This window comes from Geotrypetes seraphini, chromosome 7 (genome assembly GCF_902459505.1).
Source record: "Geotrypetes seraphini chromosome 7, aGeoSer1.1, whole genome shotgun sequence".
In the NCBI taxonomy this organism is placed as follows: domain Eukaryota; kingdom Metazoa; phylum Chordata; class Amphibia; order Gymnophiona; family Dermophiidae; genus Geotrypetes; species Geotrypetes seraphini.
In genome coordinates this window covers 27,887,324-27,910,128 of record NC_047090.1, presented here as the reverse complement: position 1 = coordinate 27,910,128, position 22,805 = coordinate 27,887,324, and the positions used below count along the sequence as shown (strand labels likewise).

The following is a 22,805-nucleotide window of genomic DNA, read 5'->3' as shown; positions in this document are numbered from 1 at the left end:
GATGGCAGTGGCGGTGACGGGGCAGTGAAAGGGATGGCGGTGACGGGGCGGTGAAGGGAACGGCGGTGACAGGGCGGTGCAGAGGATGGTGGGATGGGGACGGGGCGGGGACGGGGACAGATTTTTTCCCCGTGTCATTCTCTAAATCTTAACTGATCAGATTGTCTATTTTCTCAAAACAAGTACTTCTAGACCAGTGGTCTCAAACTCAAACCCTTTGCAGGGCCATATTTTGGATTTGTAGGTACTTGGAGGGCCTCAGAAAAAATAGTTAATGTCTTATTAAAGAAATGACAATTTTGCATGAGGTAAAACTCTTTATAGTTTATAAATCTTTCCAAGTCTTGATAATAATATTGTAATTTATAGCTAAAGAGACATGAACAAGGGCCTCAAAATAGTACCTGGCGGGCTGTATGTTGGCCCCGGGCCGCGAGTTTGAGATCACTGTTCTAGACATAGGGGTCCTTTTATCAAGCTGTGGTAGATGTTTAACATGCATAATACTGTGCGTTAAACCGCCTGCCGCACTAGCCGCTAACGCCTGCATTGAGCAGGCGTTAGTTTTTTAGCCGGCCGTTGGGGGTTAGCGCGCGATGAAATTCCAACGCACTAACCCCACTAGCGCGGCTTGATAAAAGGACCCCATGGTTGTATTATTCGTCGTAAAAAGCCTTCGCATTACAATGAAATGCAAAATAGAAGAGAAATTTGAAGGCACATATTCAAAATGTCCTCCCCCTCAACACGTATTTCATGCATAATAAAGAGAAAATGATAATGATCTTTGATCCTATTCAAAATGTAGTCCATATTATCGTTTACTTCATTGGCTGCCTTTGGAGTCAAGAGTAGTATTCAAATTTTCCTGTATCTGCTTTAAGCTGGTATCGGGATTGTCTCCAGCTTACCTTTTCCCTCATTTGGTGTTGCATAGACCATCAAGAGAAACTAGAAACTTCTACTTATTTGCTTATCCAAAAATTAATGGGTGTAGATATAAGACCTTCTTAGATAGGACCCTAGCTTTTCAAGCTGGTAGGCAACAGTCTTGGTTAGGTAAATGTATTCAGCAAGCTATCAATTGCAGTTTTCGGAAATTAATTAAGACCACTTTGTTCGAGAAGTTTATTACTTAGTGAGTTTTATTATTGAAATTCTATTTTACAAATATTTGTATATTTTACTGTATTATTATATTTCACTGATTGTCCAGCTCTTTTTAGTGTAAACCACCTAGAACTTTTGGTTACGGCGGTATAAAAGAATAAAGTTATTATTATTATTATTATTAATAAACCAGTCAAACCATTCGATCGAGTTAACTTTTCCAGGCGTGTCTCTTCCGTCTGCTATAAAGATTTTAATCCGTGCCATTTTGTTGTGGGGTGGGACTGGAAGAAGTGGCACATAGGATGGGAATTCGGGGTAGGGACTGAGCATGTGGGGGGGTCTGCGGAAATGGAGGGAGAGGAAGTGGTCTTTCCCAAATGTTTCCACTGGGTGGTGTTGCAGGAACTCCTACCTCCAGCTTTTCAGTTTGCTTTTCCCAGCAAGACGCCTTTGCAACATAATAGGAGGAAGTCCTGATTCAGAACGTTTTTATGGCTTTCAGCACAATGGCAGGTCAGAGGATGCTCTGGCAGGAAGCATATCTGCTGCTGGATAGGGAAATCTTGGCATGGGCACGCCACCCTGAAAGAAATAATCCCCGAAGTGCAGTATGAATGGAAGTCCATTTCTGTGTATTGACATTTCAGCACTAGGAGAAAGGGAAAGTGAATGCTGAATCAAGCTAGTGATGGACCATTACACACTGTTTCTTCCAGAAGAGGCAAACCCACGGGGATTGCTGACTCCCTCTTGTTTCCAAAAGACTGCTTGTTCTGAATAACCCAGGATCCCTTATATCCAAGTGATTTGCTGCAGACAAGAAGCAAATTTCATGGAACACACTTCTAAAATAGGCAAAATATCCCGCATATGTCTGCAGGGGCATAAAATTAGGGTTACCATATACTTTCATTGCTTTTTAGTGGAAGTAAAACCTGGATGTCTCAATCTGTTCTCCTTTTCCTGGAGCCATATGGTAACCCTACATACAATTACCTGCTGCATCTGAATGTGCACTGCTTTAATAGTTTGGGGGCTTGCAAGCAGTATACAGGCAGTCCCTGAGTTACAGACGCCTGACTTAAGTATGGCTCATACTTAAGAACGCGGTTGCGGCTTCATTTGATTTCACTGAGCAGTATTTCCAGTGGCATAAACTCCTACACTTCTCCTGCAGCAGATTCAGGAATGATGCCTGGCCACATTAAGAACAGTGTGTGGTTGTGCATGCTGTACCTTAGAGGGATCTGTAACAATCTTCCTATCCGTGATTACTCAAACAGCAGTCACACACTCTCAGTCACAGAGTCAGCAATAATATATGATGCAGTTTTATAATAATTTTTATCAGAGGTCCTTGGGGATATCAGATTGCCTTACAAACAACATAGTTTGAAAGGGTTATTTCCTCATATTACCCCGTGGTACCTCCTCCTCCTCTTGTTCTTTTACTTTTTTCTTTTTTCTATTAATTATTCACGATTCTATGATAGAGTATACTTAGCTTTCAGCCTTGCTATATATCCCCTCAACGCCAACTGAAAACCAAGAATAAAAACAGTTGATGTAACCTAATTATACATAAACCTATAAAGACTTTTATTTAAAAAGATTACAGAATTTTGATGGGATTAACACTACCCCCACCACTTCTAGAACAAAAATTCCTTACCTACTACATAGGGCACACCTAATACAGCCGACGGTTCTCAGGACAAAGGAAACCGCAGCCTCCTGACTCAGGACTTAAGTACTCCCACCCCTTAGAGGGAACACTGGAGGGACAGTTGGCTCTTTTGTCAGCTGGGAGCAGAGGTAAGCAGCAAGGATCTTAAAATCTACAAGTTCTGGGTTATATACAAAGCCGACTTAAGAACAGCTTTAAAAACGTCCCTTAACCTGGGCACTACCTGTATAAGAAAAAACGAAATAAAACAAACTTATAAAACCAGTGCCGAATTTCAGATATGACTACCCATAGAGAAGACTGGAGAGTAACGGGGAGAGGAGATTTCTGTCCCACATACAGAGCCGGTGCAAGAGTAATGGGCACCCTAGGTAAAACTTCAGCCTTACCACCCCTACCCAATTACTTCCAGGTCCCTAGCCTATAGCTGCCCCAAGATTTTGATAATTAAGTTCAAGAATCATGATCATCACCCAATCATCCCATAAAAACTCAGGTGGATGGTTCTTTGAGTTTGTGGGGCTGTCACAAACTCTTTTGCTTTGATGGTCACTGCTCTTTGCTTCCCTAAAGATGCTGCCATCTTAGGCAACTGTCTTGTCTTGCCTAATGCCTGAGCTGGCCAAAAAGTCATAGAACTAGGTCCTACATGCAATGGTGTAGCGAGGATGAGAGGCGCCCGGGCCAATAGCACCCCTCCCCTGCCCTCTCCTCCACCCTCATCCACGCCTTCCCCTGCCCCCTCCTGACGCACACGCACGCCCCTTCCCTTCCTCCGTACCTCTTTAAATGTTCGCGGCATGAGCTGCAACCTGCTACTCACGCTAACGTCGGCTCTTCCTCTGATGCCATTTCCTAGGCACGGGTCCGGGAAGTGACGTCAGAAGAAGAGCCAACGCTAGCGTGAGCAATAGGTTAGGTTCGGGGGAAGTTAAGTGGTGCACGGTAATAGGGGGGAGGGGCAGAACACTCTGGAGGATGGGTGTTGGTGCCTCCACCAAGAGGGTGCCTGGGGCGGACCGCCCCCTCTTACTGCGCCACTGTCAGTCACCTCAGAAATTGATGACCTCTAATGAAAATATCCAAGGTTGGGGGGTATAGTCTCAACTAGGTCATTTGGGCTACTTTTTTGTATCCATGGAAGATGTCGAGCGGGGACCCTCCTTGAAATTGGACCAGTTGACTTAGAATTCACCTTCTCTCAAATTCAGGATTACAGAGATGTCAAGAGTGAACTGTCCCAAAGAGTGAGATTTCTAGATGGTGCATCCAGGGTACGAATCGAGTATGATCCGAGTATAGCAGAGCTTTGCAAAAATCATCAAGGCTGCATTAAATGGTATTGGCTTTCCTTTGGAGCCTCTGAAGGAATACAGACAAAGGAGGGAGCGATATGGATACGTTTTGAGCTAAAAACTGTCTTCTTACCTAGGTATGAATGTTGGTTTCGGAGCACGTGAACTTGCCTTAAAGGGAAAAGAGACGGGGCACACGGAAGGAAGAGGCAGAAAAGTGTGCTCAAATAGAAGACCTGCTGGTTGGACCATTTTCAGGCCCTTTTAGCGTGCGCTAAATGCTACGGCATCCATTATATCCTATGCGCACCTTAATAAAAGGACCCCTTAGATTACTTCTCTAAGCCGTGTCCAAGATCAGTGCATTGATACTGAAGCTCTGATGAGTGAGAAATAGGGCTCAAAGAGCGTGAGAGCTTTCAAATGAGTGAAACCTGGCATCTCTGGGACAACTGACGGCTGAAATTTCCATTCTGTGTTGCAGGGGCATACAGTGGGAAACCTAAACAAAAGTTTTCTTTTATTAGTCATTTTAAAGATGGTTCCTGCTTTAAAGTGCTCAAAAATTCCCATAGAAAATAATGGGGGATTTGGAGTGTGGTGGCCTGAGGAAGGCGTTAACATATTTGGATCGGAGAGCAGTAGGAAGGGATGGTTAACAAGACTAAAGATATTGTAATGTCTCTGTATCGCTTAAATCGGCGTTTCCTGCAGCCTATACAAAGGGGCGGCCTATATATGGAGAAATATGGTAATACAGTATTACAGTCACAAAACAATAGGAAAAATCATTCTAACATCAAATAATGATAAAAGGAAATTTTATGCAAACAAATCTAGCGGTATTTTATTAAATTAAACTTCAGTATCTTTATACGGCGCTGCTATTGGCAGCGGCCTAAAAAGCGGCCGCCAATTGCACATCAATCACGTGACAGCGCCGTATACAGAATCGCGCCTCCAGGCAAGATAGGCGCCGGAAAGGTAGGCCAGGGTTTTCCGAGCCTATGTTTCCAGCACCTATCTATGCCACGAATTGCACCTTCTGGCACCCAGTGCCACTTCCGACATTAGCCACGACCATCGTGGCGTTAGGCGCTGGGAAGAGCCTAGGTAGGTGCGATCCCGGTGCCTTTTATTTTAGGCACTGGTAGGTGCTTGAACATTGGGGGGGCTTTCACCGTTTCTAATTAACTTAGGCCGTTTCTAATTAACTTTCGCTGTTGTCAATTAACTTAGGCACCAGTAAGGCGGCTTCCGGTGCCTAAGTTAATTGGCGTCGGTTATAGAATTTCCCGGCCAATATCTTCTTATCTACGACAAACCTCTCACTTGTACTTTGTATTTTTAAATATGTGTACTTTTTAATTTTTTGATGTACACTGCCTTGAAATCTGATTTGGCGGTATAACAAAATTTTAATAGACTTGAACTTGATAGTCAGGATAAAGCTTGCAATGCTGTTCAACGCCTTGCAAAAAGGCCTCATGCTGCACCTGGTGTCCTGAGTGCAGCGTGAGGCCTTCTGACTTTTAGGTGCACTGTCTTTATGCCAGGATTTTCTTGACCTAAATAGCTGTGCAAAGTTAGGCAGCTACCGGCCAAGCCATTTAGCACTTAAGTCCAAAACAGGCACCTAAGTGCAGCACATGCCCATGAGCCACCCCCTAACCACGCCTACCTTTCATAAAAATTATTCATGGGAAAAACTTCAATTCACACTTTTTCCACCTTTAGGTTTTTCTGGACAACCCTAAAGTACATTAAGAACATAAGAGCTGCCATACTGGGACAGACCGAAGGTCTATCAAGCCCAGGATCCTGTTTCCAAAAGTGGCCAACCCAGGTCCCAAGTACCTGGCAGAAATCCAAATAGTAGCAACATTCCAGAGCTGAGACTGTGATGTCATAATGCCTCATTCCACCAATGCTTAAGAGCCAAACTCATCAATGATGTCACAATGACTTGATTGTCTTATACTTAAGAACTTAAGAGCTGCCATACTGGGACAGACTGAAGGTCTATCAAACCCAGGATCCTGTTTCCAACAGTGGCCAACCCAGGTCCCAAGTACGTGGTAGAAACCCAAAGAGTAGTAACATTCCAGAACTGAGATTGTGATGTCATAATGCCTCATTCCACCAATGCCATAGGAACTCTGAGCGTTGGGAGCAGTGCGGGGCATTCAGCGCAGCTCCCTGCACTAAAAACTGCTCTCGCGATTTAATAACAGGAGGCCTAAATGATGGCAAATAAAGACCTGCATGGCCCACCCAGTCTGCTCAACAAGGCAGCCAGAGCTGCACCTGCCACTCTGTGGAGGTTATAGTCCTTCATGCTTAAGCTTTTATTTGGCATTATTGCTCAGAAGCAACATGTGTTTCCTATGGCTCTTATGGGAGACCTGCATCTCCAAATGCCTGTTACCTTGGCACCATTGCTCTCGTTCAACGTCAAGTTCCTTAAAGCAGCTGTTTCATGTCTGCCAATTAAAGGGTTAAACACTGGTTGGCAATTTGCCATCATGCCAACCACATATAGGCAGTTAAGCACGGACTCTTGGGACAATATCATGTTACAACCAAAGTATCGTGAACCGTATTGAACTCGCTATTTAAGATGTCCTCCCCTCCCCCTTGAGTTGTACAACATCCTCGTTCACTGTTATGAGGTTTCTTTCCCTAAGCATTCTATTTTGTTTTTCAGAACTTGGTAAAACTAAAGCACGGTTGTTTAGCAGAGGTGCCCCAGTATTTTATATCTTGACGTACATGGTGTCAATGAAAGAGCAAGAATTAAAAAAGATGAAATCAAATGGTACTTGTGTTCTTCTTGGTGTCTCTGTGCCTTGATAATTTATTTGAAATTCACACTGTATAGCATTAGTTGTTAAATCCCTTATCATTGTATTATATGGCGTAATTGCTTATATTTTTGGGTCATCTAACCAAAATTGCCTCTTAGACAACTTATAGTCAAAGTTAATGTAAAATTAAAGTGCAACTTCATCTACTCTTTATCTCCTCTAGAAATTACCAGATATCTTCTTCTTGTAATACGTTTTTTGTAATTCTTTTGTAATCTGCCTTGAACCACAAGGCAATAGCGGAATAGAAATCTCTAATGTAATGTAATATGACAAATGGCTTCACTTGGCAGGATAGGTGAAAACTGGAAGATAGTATGTTTTTAGATGGCCAAATTGCAAGGATCTATATTAGAGAATGAACTGCCAGGGCCGTTATCAATTCTCACTGAGGATAAGGAGATATTTTACTCAGAAATAACTAAGGAATTTAGGGGTCCTTTAATTAAACTACATTAGATGTTAACGCATGCCTAATGCAGCAAAAATGGCTGAAGGGAGCCTAGGCCAGCGCAAGAGGTATGCAGGGGGGCAGAGAGGAAGAGAGGCACCAGCGCCCCCCATGAAGACAGTGCTCAGGGTGTACCCGCACCATTGTCAGGGGGTATGCGGCAATGGTGCTGTATGTCTCTCAACTTCCTTTTGCCATTGCACAACTTCTACCTTTCTAATCTTCTCTCCCCAGCCTCCTCCCCCCTCCCCAGACCACCAGCAGCAGCTCACTGTGTGCTTTTAACTTCCCCACACAGCTGCCACTAGCATTAGTTTAGCCAGAAATTCCATCAGGCAGCCTCGGGCCTTTGCTAGACCGGCCCACTTCCGACGAAAGAGGAAGTTGCATCATCTGAGGTGGGCCGGCTTAGCAAAGGCCCCGAAGCTGCACACAGCTGCCGCTAGGGAGAGGAAAGGTACTGCTGGATATGGGGAAGGGTTGGGGAAAGGGAGAAGGGGTACTGCTGGACATGGGGAGAGGGAGAGCTGCTGCTAGACAAAGGGGAGGTAAAGGGAAGAGAGAAGAGGTGCTGCTGGACCTGGCAGAAGGGGAGGGGAAGGGAAAGATGCTGCTGAATTTGAAGAAGGGAATGGAAAGGTACTGCACGCTGGAGGGGAGGGTGAGATGGTGCATTAGGGAGAGAGCATATTAGTTGTGAGTGGGGTTGGGGGGAGGGGAGAAATGGACATGGTGTGGAGGAGAGGGAGAAATGGTGCATGGGGAGAGAACATGTTGTAAGTGGGGTTGGGGAGAGATGGACTGCGGGGTGGGAAGGAGGAATGTCACAGTTGAGGGAAGGGTGAGGAGAAAAAGAGAAAGCATGCAGGAGGCAGAAAGTGTTGGACTCATGGAGGGAGAGACAGATGGGGGAAGGCGGGAAGGAGAAAGAAAGGTAGAAAGGAGAAATGTCACACTCGGGAAGTAGGTAAGGGCACAGAGTGAAAAGTTGGACTCATGGAGGGAGAGAAAGAGATGTTGGTTGGGGGAGGGAATGAGGACTGGAGAGAAAGTGTGCAGGAGGCAGACAGAAAGAAACGTTGTACTGGTGGAAAGGAGGAAGAACTATTGGACTGGGGGACAGAAAAGAATAAGGGAGGGGAGATTTTGGACTGCAGGGGGCAGAAAGGAGGAAGGGAGAGAAAATGTTGCACGGGAGGGGGGGGGGAGAGGGTAGAGACTCAAAGAAGGGAGAGATGTAGACCAGGGAATGGAACGAAAGGAGGCGAATCTGATAGCACTATAGAAATAATTGATAATATTAGCAGTAGTAACAGAGAGAGATGCCAGACTGTGGAAAGGAGGAAAAGGAAGGAGAGAGATGTCAGACCACTGGGAGGAGGAGGAGGGAGGGAAGGAGACAGATGTTGGACAACTGGGGGGGGGAGGGAAAGAAAGAGATGTTGGACTACTGGGGGGGGGGGGAAGGAAGGAAGGAGACCATAGCAATGGGGAGGGAAGGAGAGAAAGATTGGAAGGGAAGACTTGGAAAAGTAAATTTTGAGAAGAAAGCAGACAAATGGAAAAAAGTTGAATGTTAAAGTTAATGCCAAAGATGGATTACTCTGTTTAATTGATGTGAACCACTTGTAACTCTGTTTAATTGATGTGAACCACCTAGAACTCTTCTGGGTATGGCGGTATACAAGAATAAAGTTATTTATTTATTATTATATTTATTTTGTGCCGGTAATTCAAAAATTTTGCATTCACCACACGTGGTCGGGAATCTCGAGCAGGCCATACTCCAAGACGATGGGCCTTTTCCAAGCAAAGGGAGCCAAGGGCCATTGTATCCGGAAACTCCAATTCTAGCCAGCCTTCCAACTCGGTAAGCAGGCGCGCATCCGGAATTATTTCCAGGATGCCCAAAAAACGAAGATTGCTTCGGCGGGACCTGTTTTCAAGGTCGTCAAGTTTGTCTGCCTGAAGTCGCACCGTTTCCTGCAGAGCTGCAAGGTCCAATTCATGGGAGTTAAGCGTGTCCTCCACCGTAGACACCCACTGCTCCAGGTCAGTAGTATGAACTGCAGTGTCTGTCAAGAGTTGTTCCAGGCGGTTCATCTGTGAAGCCAGAGTCTCCATTTGTGGCCCCAACACCTGTGTCACCACGGTTTTAATATCATTGAGCACCATGTCCGTAAACTCTGACACTGTGGTGCCTGACACAGCCGCCATCTTGGGCTCACCAAGCTTTGGGCGATCCCTTTCCTTACATTCAGGTTTCATGCATGCTGCTTCCTGAGAGCGAGTTAAATATCTGTCCATGAGGTCCTGAACTCAATCGCTACCAAAAGAACCGGCCAGGGTGCAAATTCAGTGAACTAACACTCCATTTGGAAGAACAGGGCCCTGGAGCCGATCAGAAACACATCCTCATCCGCTCATAGCGTCACGTGACCTCTCTTAATTATCATTTATATTCATTTTTTTTCAAAGAGGTCATAGTAACAACTATAGAAAAATAGACAAATATAGTGCAAAATATAGATAGCAGATATAAATTCTCAAAACTGACACATTTTGATCACTCCCATTCCCTGCCAGATCATTTTCTAGTTTCCCCTTGTCATGCACGGTGGAAGAAGCAGGTTTTTCGCCAGATCCTTAAAAGATTGCTAGATCTCAGAGTTGTGGTTCCAGTGCCCCCTCCGGAGTCGGGCACCGGCAGGTACTCGATTTACTTTGTGGTGCCCAAGAAAACGGGGACTTTTCGACCCATCTTAGTTTTGAAGGGGGGTCAACAGGGCTCTCACAGTTCCGTCTTTTCGCATGGAGACTCTGCAATCGGTGATTCTGGCGGTTCAGCTGGGGGAATATCTAACCTTTCTCGACCTGATAGAGGCCTACTTGCACATTCCAATCCAGACCTCCCATCAGCACTTCCTTCGTTTTGCGAAGTTCTTTGCACTCCCTTTTGGTCTGGCCACAGCTCCCCGGTCGTTGCGGCGGCCTTGCGGACAGACGGCATTCTGGTGCATCCTTGCCTGAACAACTGTTTCATTTGCAAAATCCTTCCATGAGAGCACCTGGGTCACGGCTCAGGTGGTAGAGTTCCTGTAGTCGCTGGGATGGGTTGTTAAGCTTGCCAAGAGCCAGTTGTCCCCCCTCGCAGCGCCTGGAGTATCTTGGGTGGGGAAGGTCTTCCTCCCAGAGGCCCGGGTAAACAAATTACACTCTCAAATTCGCCTGCTTATGGCATCCCGGTGTCCTTAGGCGCAGGATTTCCTCCAAGTCTTGGGGTTCAGTGGCGGCTTCCCTCGACGTGATGAGGTGGGCTCAGGCCCACATGCGTCCTCTTCAGTATGCCCTTCTTCGGAGGTGGTCGACCCAGACCCTCAGTCTAGATCACCCTGTTCCTATGAGGGGCTTGGCTCGCTCAAGTCTTCGTTGGTGGCTCCAGACCTCCCATCTTGTTCAAGGGATGAGTCTGGATCAGTCACAGTGGATGGTGCTTCTCACGGACACCAGTCTTCTCAGTTGGGAGCTCAGTGTCTAGATCACTCAGCTCAGGGCACCCTGTCCATGGAGGAAGCGTCCTGGTTGATCAATGTTCTGGAAACCAGAGCCATCCGTCTGGCGCTGTTAGCCTTCCACTCCTTGTCAGGCAAATCGGTCCGGGTTCTGTCAGACATTGCCACGGCAGTGGCTATGTCATTCGTCGGGGGCACCAAGAGCAGTCAGGTGGCACAGGAGACGACAGCTCATGCTCTGGGCAGAGTCGCATTTTCAGGACATCTCGGCCTCCCACATAGCCAGATTGGAGAATGTTCAAGCGGACTTCCTCAGTCGTCACACATTAGATCCCAGAGAGTGGTGTCTTAGCCACGTGTTCTTTCAGTTGATAGTGCAGTCTTGGGATCAGCCCCTAATGGACCTGATGGCCACAGGAGTCAACGCTAAAATTCCACGCTTTGGTCAGGCTGAGGGTCTGGATGCTCTGGTTCAACCATGGCCAATGGAGGGGCTATGTATTCCCTCCGTGGCCATTAGTGGGCAGAGTTCTACTCCGCATTGTTCGTCACCCGGGCCTGGTGGTTCTGGTGGCTCCAGATTGGCCCAGGCGACCGTGGTATGCGGATCTGTTAAGGCATCTGGTGTCAGATCCTCTGCCTCTTTCGCACGATCTTCTGATTCAGGGCCCAAGTCCCATGTTCGATCTGAGTCCCTTTTGTCTTACGGCTTGGCTCTTGAAAGGTCACGCCTAGGTAAGAAGGGGTATTCAGACAAAGTGATCTCCATTCTCTTGGGGTCCCACAGACTTTCCACTTCTCGGGCTTATGTGCAAGTTTGGCGTATATTTGAGGAGTGGTGTACGGTGCGAGAAGTGCTTTTTGCGCTTCCCTGCCTAACATCTTAGAGTTCTTGCAGGATGGCCTGGCCAGGGGCCTGGCTTGACCTTCCCTCTGGGTTCAGCTTGCGGCCCTTTCAGCCTTTCGTGGGTTATTACGGGGTCAGCGTCTAACTGCCATTCCCGATGTTGTTCGTTTCTTGCGGGTGGTCCTGTCTGGGCTTGTGCACCCCCCCATTTGAGCCTTTGGGTGCCTGCACGTTGAAGGACCTTACTCTTAAGGCAGTCTTCTTGGTGGCTATTAATTCTGCTAGACGTGTTTCAGAGTTGCAGGCTCTCTCTTGTCGGTTTCCCTTCCTTGAGTTTTCTAGGGAGCGGATAGTGTTGCGGCCTGTTCCTTCCTTTCTGCCAAAGGTAGTTTCTCCTTTTCATGTCAATCAGTCAGTGGTCCTCCTGGTCCTGGGTAGTCGGGCAGGTTCTTCTGAGCAGAAACAGTTGCGCAAATTGGATGTTGGACGGGTCCTTCGCGCCTACTTGCGCAGGACCCAGGAAATCAGATCATCTTTTTGTCCTTCCAGCGGGTCCTCGTAGGGGAGATGGCACTTCCAAGGCTACCAGTGGAAGTTATTTCATACCTGCCAGGGAGTTGATTAAGTTTGCCTGGATTCAGTATGTCAGCAGTTTTCTTCTGTGTATTTGAAAGAATAAAATTATTTGTGTTTCAAAAGCTTTCTGGAAACAATATATGACTGAGGCTAGAGAAAGACAATAAGACAAGAAAATTAGAACCCATTGCATTTTCCCTAAAACCACAATGACAGAACCCCTTACTAAAATCTAAACACACAGTCAAGAAGGCATTTTTTTGGTTTCAGTCACTACTAAATCTTTGTAAGCTTGTTTAACACTGGTGCTATTTGTACAAAGGCACTAGTGGAACTGGTGATACTTTCATTGTTGTTAATACCTGATTTCTCTCTCCTTCCCTCCTTCTTTCTTTCTCCCTGTCCCCCTTCTTTCTTTCTTTCTTTCTCTCTCCCTGCTCCCCCCAAGCCACCGCCGCCACACTCCCCTAACTTTTTCTTTCTTTCTCTCTCCCTGCCTCCCCCCACACCACCGCTGCCTTTGCCAATTTCTCCCTGCTTCCGTAACGCCGACGTAGCAACAAGGCAAGGCGAGGCAAGTGCAGTGACTGCATAATGACCGGCCCAGAAGCCTTCCCCCGACATCAATTCTGACGTTGGAGAGGAAGTTCCGGACCAGCCAATCGCTTCCTAGCTGGCCCGAAACTTCCTCTCCAACGTCAGAATTGACATCGGGGAGAAGGCTTCTGGGCTGGCCGTTGTGCAGTCGTTGCACTTCCCTGGCCTGGCCCTATTGCTGCGTTGGCGGCAGGGAAGCAGGGAGAGAGCCCAGGCTCCGCGATCACCTGTCCCATTGTCCCCACGCACAGCTTCGGGACGCTCTCTCTGAAAACGGGACATTTCGGTGTATAGTCACATTATTGTTGGGGGTACTCTGTTGATATTTGTTAGACTTAGGGGGTACTTGGCTTGAAGAAGTTGAAAAACACTGCACTAGTGCACAGTTCCAGCTTGTTTGCAAATGGGAAAATGATGCTATTATTTCAAGTTTGAAGCTTCTCATCTCTACCAGAAACATATTCTCTTTGGAGGCCTTTTACCTCAGAGGTGGCTATTTGCATATCTGATGCATTCTTTAACTCGTAAAACACATTAAAAACCAGTTTGAAAGAAAGGCACAATATAAATCCTGGAGGGGGGGGGGTTCCTCTTGAAGAATACAATCCTATATAGAAGGCAGGCAGTATTAATTCTTTCTTCCAAGTGCTTATTTCTAATTGAGAAGAAGGTGTGCACAGAAGGAAAGGAAAAATTAACCAGGGGAAAAAGTATTTTATGCTTGCAGCTGGTATCTGTAACACGCTGGCAAGGTATATTTGATCTCCATGTAAGAGCACAGGCGGCGAAAGAGGGACTGTGCACTGCAGTCCACTGGAGGTGATGCTGGTCGCCACCTTGTGGTAAACACAGACATGGAAAGTGCTTCAGGGTCCCTTTCCTTGCTTCCTTAGGAATGACATTGTATAACAGCGAGTGCATTTAAGCTGTACACTACATAAGCACACATGAGCAATATGAAAGAATTTCAGTGAATGTCCTGGGTGCATCCCTCACTGAAAGTTATCAATACGAGGCGTCATACCATTTTCTCCATAACAGCTCCCCAATCTTGGAATGACCTGCCACTATTTATTAGAGAGGAAAAGCACTTAGATAAATTCAAGTCCAAACTTGAGTTTCCTTTTTATAGGTGCTTTTAGTGAATAAATCTCAAAGATTCGGTCTTTTTTTACTTTCTACTTTATATATCATTATAAATTTTATCTGTTGTCCTTCCTATTGTTTTTTCCTTAAATGTTATTAAATTAATATTGATTGTAACCCATTAATAATTTTCCCTCTGCTTTGAGTTTATATGTATAAGTTAAACTATATATAGAAATGTTTGTATTTGTAATTTTTAATTCGATATGATTATTGTTTGTCTGATTTGTTCCCCATATTTGATTATTTATGAAATTGTACATCGCCTAGAAATTGTGATAGGCGATTAATCAAATTATATAATAAACTTGGAAACTTGGAAGGATCACCAGCATTAAAGATGAAGAGAGAATCAGCTTCTTTTAAAGCAGCGGTACCCACAGCAAGTAAGGTTTACAGGATACTCATGATGACTGTATACAGTATACACTAGAGACCTAGTACAGTATATGCAAAGTCATAGTATTGTTGATAAATTGTTGCAGTGGTAATAAATATGCTTGCTCCCTAATCATATATGAATACGCCACAGCCAAAGATAGGTGCAGAGTGGGAAGATGAAGAGGCGGCAGGGTGAGGGAATCCCAGGTATTGTACAACCTTGACACCTACTGGTGACTACTACTCATTTCTATAGTGCTACTAGACATCCATAGCGCTGCATACATTATATGCAGGTACTTTCTCAGTCCCTAGTGGGCTCACAATCTTTATTTTTTTTTTTTTTGTACCTGGAGTGATGGAGAGTTAAGCGACTTGCCCAGGGTCACAGGCAGCTGCAGCAGGAATTGAACCCAGTTCCCTGCACTAACCAACAGGCCACTCCTCCACTAGACAAGAGGTGCAGGGTACCCAGTTCTGGAAGGAGCTGATCCGGCCCCCGACTGGCTGGCTGGGCTAGGCAGCAGGGAGGGGATTTATTAAAAATAACAGTTGGGAGCGTTCTTGGATCACTGCGTTGAATGAATCTCTTCATAAAGGTGGTTAATACATCCAAAAAAATGAATAAATAATTGTGCTTAAAAGCTCATCACACTGTAGCCCCAAAGAGATCAATTCCAAATGAGTTGTAAACCCAAAGAAAAGGAAGGAAACTGCTGGAACCCAAAAATGTATGCTATGAACCTTCCTCCCTTCACCCCCTCCCCCCATGCAAGACAAGTAGACCAGTGATAGTTCCTTATCCTACCTCACGCTTGTCAGCATGGCTCATAGATGAAAGTGCAAAGGACAATCACGCGTGGACAAACCCACTATGGTAAGTTTATAGTGCTCCGAGGGGGGGGGGTTGGGGACAGAACCCTCCCCTCCAGTTTATTTAGAACAGTTGCTGCTGCCTTTGGGGGGTTTAAGGCCCCCCCCATTACAGAGGAAAGTGTAATTTTTCCCAGTGTTTTAGTGAAAAATTACAGTTTCCTCTGTAAGTGTGTGTGTGTGTGTGTGGGGGGGGGGTGTTTCCCCCCACCTACCCCCAATGGCAGCGGTAACTGTTCTAAGTAAAGTGGGGAGTTCCCCCCCCCACACCCTCCCTTGGAGCGTTTTAAACTTACCTTATAATCTGTTGCGCTGATGTCCGTGAATTTGTCTTAGCGGGTTTGTCGGCGCGCGATTGTCCGGTGTGCTTTAGTCCCGTCACTATCAGCATACACTGGCACAATAAGGGAGGGGGGGGCGGTCTGCCCTTGGCGCCATGTTGGTGGGGGCGCTGGCACCCCTCCTCCTCCTCCTCTCCGCCCCACCTCTTCCCACTCCTCCCCTCACCACGCATGTGCCCTCTTTCCTTCCCTGAACCTTTAGTTGTTCAACTCCGTGAGCAATACCTTCAACATGCCCCTCATGACCACGTTATCTCTCCTATTGACATTGCTTCTGGGGTTGCAAGGAGCACATTGAAGTCCTAGTTGCTCGTGGCGGTGAACAACTAGAGGTACGAGGGTAGGGAAGGGGGGAATGTGTACGGTGGGGAGGTTGGGGGGCAGAGACAAGGGCGGGTGAGGGGCGCCATCGCCCCGGGTGCCTCCCGCCCTCACTATGCCACTGCTTACAATACATCAGTGGTCTCCAACTCAAACCCTTTGCAGGGCCACATTTTGGATTTGAAAGTACTTGGAGGGCCTCAGAAAAAAATAGTTAATGTCTTATTAAAGAAATGACAATTTTGCATGAGGTAAAACTCTTTATAGTTTATAAATCTTTCCTTTTGGCTAAGTCTTAATAATAATATTGCAATTTATAGCTAAAGAGACATATTATCAAGAAACTTTTATTTTACTTTTGTGATTATGATAAACATACCGAGGGCCTCAAAATAGTACCTGGCAGGCCGCATGTGGCCCCCGGGCTGCGAGTTTCAGACCACTGCAATACACCGATGCATGCATACAACTGTAGCTGGTTTTCTAAATTTTCCTAGTAATGACTGCACCTGGTCCTACCTTTAGCTTAAAAGCTACAGAGAACGTCCGTCAGCCACGATTGAATCGCTGTGTGCCGATTGTCTAGTAATCTCTGCTTTCTCTTGGGCCCCAGCAGGCATGGAGAGTGCAATCACGCTGTGGCAGTTCCTGTTGCAGCTGCTTCTTGACCAGAAGCACGAGCATCTCATCTGCTGGACGTCCAACGATGGCGAATTCAAGCTCCTCAAGGCCGAGGAGGTGGCTAAACTCTGGGGACTGCGGAAGAACAAAACAAACATGAACTATGACAAGCTGAGTCGGGCGCTCAGATACTACTATGACAAAGTAAGAGAGTGTTTGTAGCGGTGTGTACAGTGCTGGATTTACAAAACCACAATAGCGGTGTTTAATGCAGGCCAGCTCGCTGAATGCTCTGCGCTGCTCCTGGTGCTCCTAGAAACTCTGTGAGTGTCGCGAGCATTACGCCGGCCTGTGCTAAAAACCGCTATCGCTGATTTGTAAAAGGGGCGGGTTAGACTTGCTGAGGCCCTAAGCTATTTAAAGCTTGGAGGCCCCTTGTTAATAAGTTACACCATATTGTATATCCTAGAAACGATACATAAATGGAATTTTAAAAATAATTTTTGTGTACTTTGATATACTGTATATAGATAGATAGATGTAATGCTGACAAAATTAGTAATTTGGATCACTTTTATTAATCAATAATAATAAAACTCTAGAGCGCGCATGCGCCCTCGAAAATTCGTGAGTCCTGGCACCGTGAGGTGTGCTTCTGTGCCAGTCTTCACGGCGCCTGCGCTAGCTGGAGGCGCGTGTGCCAGCGACTCCTCCCTCCCGGCTCAACCGTCCTCCCAAGGCGAGGACAAAAATATTTTGTCTCCACGGGGGGATTCGGCGCTCACGACGGGCTGCGTCTTCCTGCCTCGGCCTCTCAGCTGGTGCGAGAGCTGTGGTGCGGCCAAGTCCGCCGCTTAGTAAACATAAATAAAAGGGCTTTGCCGCCGTAACCAGGCTCCACGCGGACACATCAACAGTTAATGCTGCCCAAGTGCCGTCCCCTGCCGTCCCCGCCTAAAACGGCGGAGGGCTCGAGTCTCGCGGCGGTCAATCGCCAAGCCGTCAATTTCTCACCAGAGGGCGGGGTGAAGCCGGAGGCAACGTCTGCTTGGGAGGAGGCGGGAAGGCGAGCAAGGGCTGCGAGTGGCAGCCGACCAGGGGGAGGAAGTATCGCCAACAGGTAGGCCAGGCTTGGGCGCAGGAGGGACGCAGGCAGGCTGGCTTCAGGGGAGGGGTGGGACAAAGGCTGAAAGACAGTAAGGGGGACATAGGAAGGAAGGAGAGAGAGGCAGAGAAGGGGTGAGGGTTGTAAGCAGAAGAAACACAGAAAGGTCTGGCCCAAAGGGGAAAGACAGGAGGCAGATGCTGGACTATGAGAGGTGCAGACAGGGAGGGGGGGGGGAGACCCTGAGGAAGAACAGAGAGATGGAAGATCATAACAGAGGAGGAAGAGAGAGACAAAGAAAAAAAAACCAGACAGACAGACATCTCTAGCACCCATTAATGTAACGGGCTTAAAGACTAGTATAAGTAATAATGAACTTGTTTGCAAAATTAGAAAACTGATAACCCTGAAAACAGAAATTTTATGCTTAAAATATTACCTAAATTCATTACATATGAAGCCATTTTAAGAGTACCGGTATACAGATGAAAGCAATTCCATCTCTCGAACAGGTAAATAAGTTTGATAAAAAGCCACATAAAATTGTCAAGAGTTCCCTCCAAATTCTGAAGTGAGGCCCTAAGATGTAGCTTATTTAGCCTATATAAGTGAATCTGACACCGCTGGAAGTCGAGCGTCTGGACCAACATGAAGGCGCATAGCATTGAACACTGATGAGTAGATGCCGGTATAGAAATAGATTGCAACATCTGCTTGTATAAAACCAGATGTGTGTCTGATATTGTTATTACTGTTTACATTTAGCTCATGCCTTTTCAGAAGCATAATCACCATTGATATAGGATTGCATCTATATAGGGTTACCAGAGGTTTGGATTTAACCAGATTTACTCTTTTCAGAGGACTCTCTGGGTGTCCAGACGGATTCTTAAAAGTGGGTTTTCAAGCTAGGGGTCGTGCCTGGAGGGCCTCCGTGCATGTTTGGGTGTGACGCGATGACGTCCTTGCATCACATCTGCGGCGGAGAAGAGGTTTGGGGGGTGTGGCTGAGGCGGAACGGGGCGTGACTTGCACGGAACAGGGTGAGGCTGGGGGTGGGGCCACGTGTCCGGATTTTATCAAAATGACATCTGGTAACCCTACGTCTATATATTTTCTAATTGATCAACTGTGCGTTTTGTATTGTAGTACAATGCTGCTTTGGAAGCATCAAAACAGAAAATAGAAAAGCTTTTTACTTATTCCAATGCTGCTTATTTTTTGTACCAGAAAATAGGGACTCTAAAGCTGGACACTTCCTATAACAGATTGTTAGGCCTTCAAGTTATTTGCCAGGGCAGTTACTGCCTCCCCGCCCCCTTCCTCTTCGCGCTTATGAAATAATTGGTCTCCCCTTTTCAAAAGAAATATTTATTGACAGTTTTCAAGAAGACAAAAGCCCATACTCCACAAGGCACCAGAAAGAGTCTGCATTTATACACCTAACTTTAGATGTGAGCACTTAGTGGATATATGTTTGTTTGCCACTAATTTTCTAAAAAAAACAAAACCCCACAAAGTACCAGTACATAAGCATTCAGCACTAGTGCTTGATGGTTTTCTCTGGGGTTTCTTATATTCATATGCAGATGGAATAACGACCTGTAAATCGACACTTCATTGCACCGTGGGATGATAAGGTCAACAAGTGGTCTGCGAATGAAAGGGGGATTATGAAATGTGATGGTAAAACACAAACAATAACATTCATAACCTGTGAGCTTTCTCTTCTTTTTTTTTTGTTTTCACAGAACATTATCAAAAAAGTGATTGGACAAAAGTTTGTGTACAAGTTTGTCTCCTTTCCTGAGATTTTAAAAATGGATCCTCATGCCTTAGAGATGAGCAAGGAGAGCCTTCTGCTGCGGGACAGCGACTGTAAGGCGTCTTCCGAGGGCAGGGAGCAGCGCAAGCACGCCCTGTCCACACTCCGAAGTGCCAACCGCAATGAGTATATCAACTCTGGCTTATATTCCTCCTTCACCATTAATTCTCTGCAGAATCAGGCAGACACCTTCAAGTCTATTAAGACAGAAAAACTAGATGATGAGCAGAAGGAGGAAGAGGAAGAGGAGGAGCTAGAAGAGGAAAGACCAGAGGGAAGCGTCCCAGCTGAAGTCAGGACTGTTATAAGATTTGTGACCAAGAAAACAGATAAGCGAGGGCTGAGGCCCACAGTGTCCCTGCCCTCCACTTCAGAGTTCACGGCTGGGTCGACTTTTCTGACGTCATCTGCTTTGACTAAAGTTTCTGCTCTCACGTACCCCAGTGGGGGCAGTGTTTCCTCCTCCTCGCCGTCATCTTCTTCCCGGCCTTCGTCCCTGTCCCCCAGCTCCTCCCTTCCTTTCGATCCCAAGAGCCTCTTCCTTGAATACGGCTGTCAGGACTCCGATTTGATGGAGCCATTGAACCTTTCTTCAGGTTCCAAGGCCAAATCCCTGTCCCTTTCCCCAAAGGCCAAGAAACCCAAATGCCTGGAAATCTCGGCTCCTCCTCTGCTTCTCTCATCCAGTGACATAGGCTCTATTGCTCTCAACAGCCCAGCACTTCCTTCGGGATCCCTGACGCCAGCTTTCTTCACCGCACAGGTAGGAGCAGCCCTGGCTCGTAAATACATCTTATTTAATTGTAGAGCTCTGCAGGTATATGAATCACAGTAAAACATGAGGATGTGCTGAGACTAAGTAATAATAATAAGCAATAAATAATTTTGGGGATATTTGGCTTGCCTAATGATGCCCAGGGCAGTTTACAGCATAACTAGGATTCAGGTTCAGTAAGTGAATATGCATGAGACATATACATACAAAGAAGTTAGTGTATGCAAAACTATCTCATGCATATTCATTGTGGACACCCTGAAAACCCATCTGGCCAGGTGGTTCCTGAGGACTGGGTTGAAAACCACTGGTCTATAGCAAAGTTGAAAATAGGAAGGCAAATATGAATATATTTATTGGGTATGTTTTTGCTATAGTCTTGTGTAGATAGATGTCCTTAAGAAGTAGGGAAGTGACAGAACACTCAGAGGTGAGGAAGAGTCTGTGATTGCGACTTAAATGACGGAAATCCTGTATCCAGTAAGACAAAGGCTTCCGGAATTTACAGCTCTGAGAATAAAATATTAGACTCTAGTGACAATTCCAGTGGAGAATGACACAGTGACAGAATTCATCACTGTTTCTGTCCCCACGGATAACTGCAGGAAACCAGCCTGTGTCATTCTTTACTGTCTCTCTCAACCTCAGTCCTTCTACACCAGCATTCTTCAGTGCAAGGCTCGAGGGTCAGTGGCTGAGCCCATTCATTCTCTGATTCTTATGTGAGCCAAGTATAGGGTAATGAAGCCTTTATGACATCACTGATGAAGGTGGCTCTTAGGTATTGGTAGAATGAGGCATTATGACATCACAATCTCTGATCTGGAATGTTGCTACTCTTTGGGTTTCTGCCAGGGACCTGGGTTGGCCACTGTTAGAAACAGGATACTGGGCTTGATGGACCTTCAGTCTGTCTCAGTATGGCAATGCTTATGGTCTTATGTTCATCCTGTGTCATTCTTTAGTGTCTATCTCAACCTAGGAGAGATGGTGCATGGGATGAGAGGGAGAAAAGGACATAGGGGTGGAGGGGAAGGGATAGATGGTGAATAGGGTGAGAAGGAGAAAAGACATAGGGGTGGAGGGGAAGGGATAGATGGTGAATAGGGTGAGAAGGAGAAAAGACATAGGGGTGGAGGGGAAGGGATAGATGGTGAATAGGGTGAGAAGGAGAAAAGACATAGGGGTGGAGGGGAAGGGATAGATGGTGAATAGGGTGAGAAGGAGAAAAGACATAGGGGTGGAGGGGAAGGGATAGATGGTGAATAGGGTGAGAAGGAGAAAAGACATAGGGGTGGAGGGGAAGGGATAGATGGTGAATAGGGTGAGAAGGAGAAAAGACATAGGGGTGGAGGGTAGGGAGAGATGGCGCATGGGGAAAGAGGGAAAAATGTTAGACATGATGGTAGAAGGGAGGAAAGGAAAGATGCATGAGTGAAATATGTTTGATCCAGGGCACAAGGGAGGGGGGAGAGAGATGGATAGTGGGAGAGAGACAGAAATGTTGGACACGGCAGAGAAAGGGAGAGAATGCTGCTGTGGGGGTGGGTGGGAGAGATGTTGGATCTAGGAACAAGGGACAAAGAGGGAGAGATGGACATCGAGGTGTATGAGAGGAAGGGAGATATACAGATTGTATCCAAAATGATTTTAAGTCTTTTAATAAACATGCACTGATTCACTACAAAGAGCGAGTGCACATCCCAGACCAGTGTAATTATTTTACAAAACTATTCAAGGTATGCAGAGTCCTAACTACTTCAGTCCGATTTAGACGATTGAAACAGATAAAAACAAGTATTTGAGCTTGCGGCAAACTAGCTACTGTTTGAGGCTCATACTTTCCCTCCTTCCTGTCCTCTTTCAAATGCTTTTGTTTCTTATTTTTTAATCTCTTTATTAAAGTTTCCAAAATATAAACACAATACAAAGTAATACAAAGGAAAAAAAAACACCTTAACAAATATGAAAAGCAAGTATAAAAGACCCAAAAACATAACTCCCAAAGCCCCCCTTCCCAAGCCAACAAGAAAGATAACACAGAATTAAGTAGAAATCTGTCTCCATCGAACATACGGTTCCCACATCTTAGAATAGTTTACCAAGGTGTTGGGCCTTAATGCAGTCAATTTAGACATCCGTTGTAAATAGTCCAGTCGAGAATAGACTGCAAGAAGACTCGGCATCATAGGAGCACGCCAACATTGCGCCAAAGCAAGGCGGGCCGCAGTAAACCTACATGCCGCCAATTTCTGTTCAGGGGGAGTAAACCCAGGAGCTCCCACATTGAGGGCTCCTTTTACGAAGCCGCGTTAGCGGTGTAACGCGCGTAATAGCGCGCGCTAAACGGCCGGCCGCGCTAGCCGCTACCGCCTCCTCTTGAGCAGGCGGTAGTTTTTCGGCTAGCGCGTGATAAAAAGTCGCCTGCGATAAAGCCGCTAACTCGGCTTCGTAAAAGGGGCCCTAAGTAAA

The 22,805-nt window shown here is 46.2% G+C and overlaps 1 protein-coding gene across 5 annotated transcripts in view; it reads left to right on the top strand.

Moving 5' to 3' along the window:
* ELK3 (ETS transcription factor ELK3) overlaps positions 1–22,805 on the top strand; it is a 93,763-nt gene that overhangs the window by 49,617 nt on the left and 21,341 nt on the right. For 3 of the 5 annotated variants that reach the window (XM_033953412.1, XM_033953416.1, XM_033953414.1), the window contains exons 3-4: positions 16,621–16,832; positions 19,485–20,321. In XM_033953412.1, coding sequence (XP_033809303.1) covers positions 16,626–16,832; positions 19,485–20,321 — 1,044 coding nt within the window. In that variant the 5' untranslated portion in view covers positions 16,621–16,625. The remainder of the gene's footprint in view (positions 1–16,620; positions 16,833–19,484; positions 20,322–22,805) is intronic. The other 2 variants (XM_033953413.1, XM_033953415.1) reach the window with 1 other exon arrangement.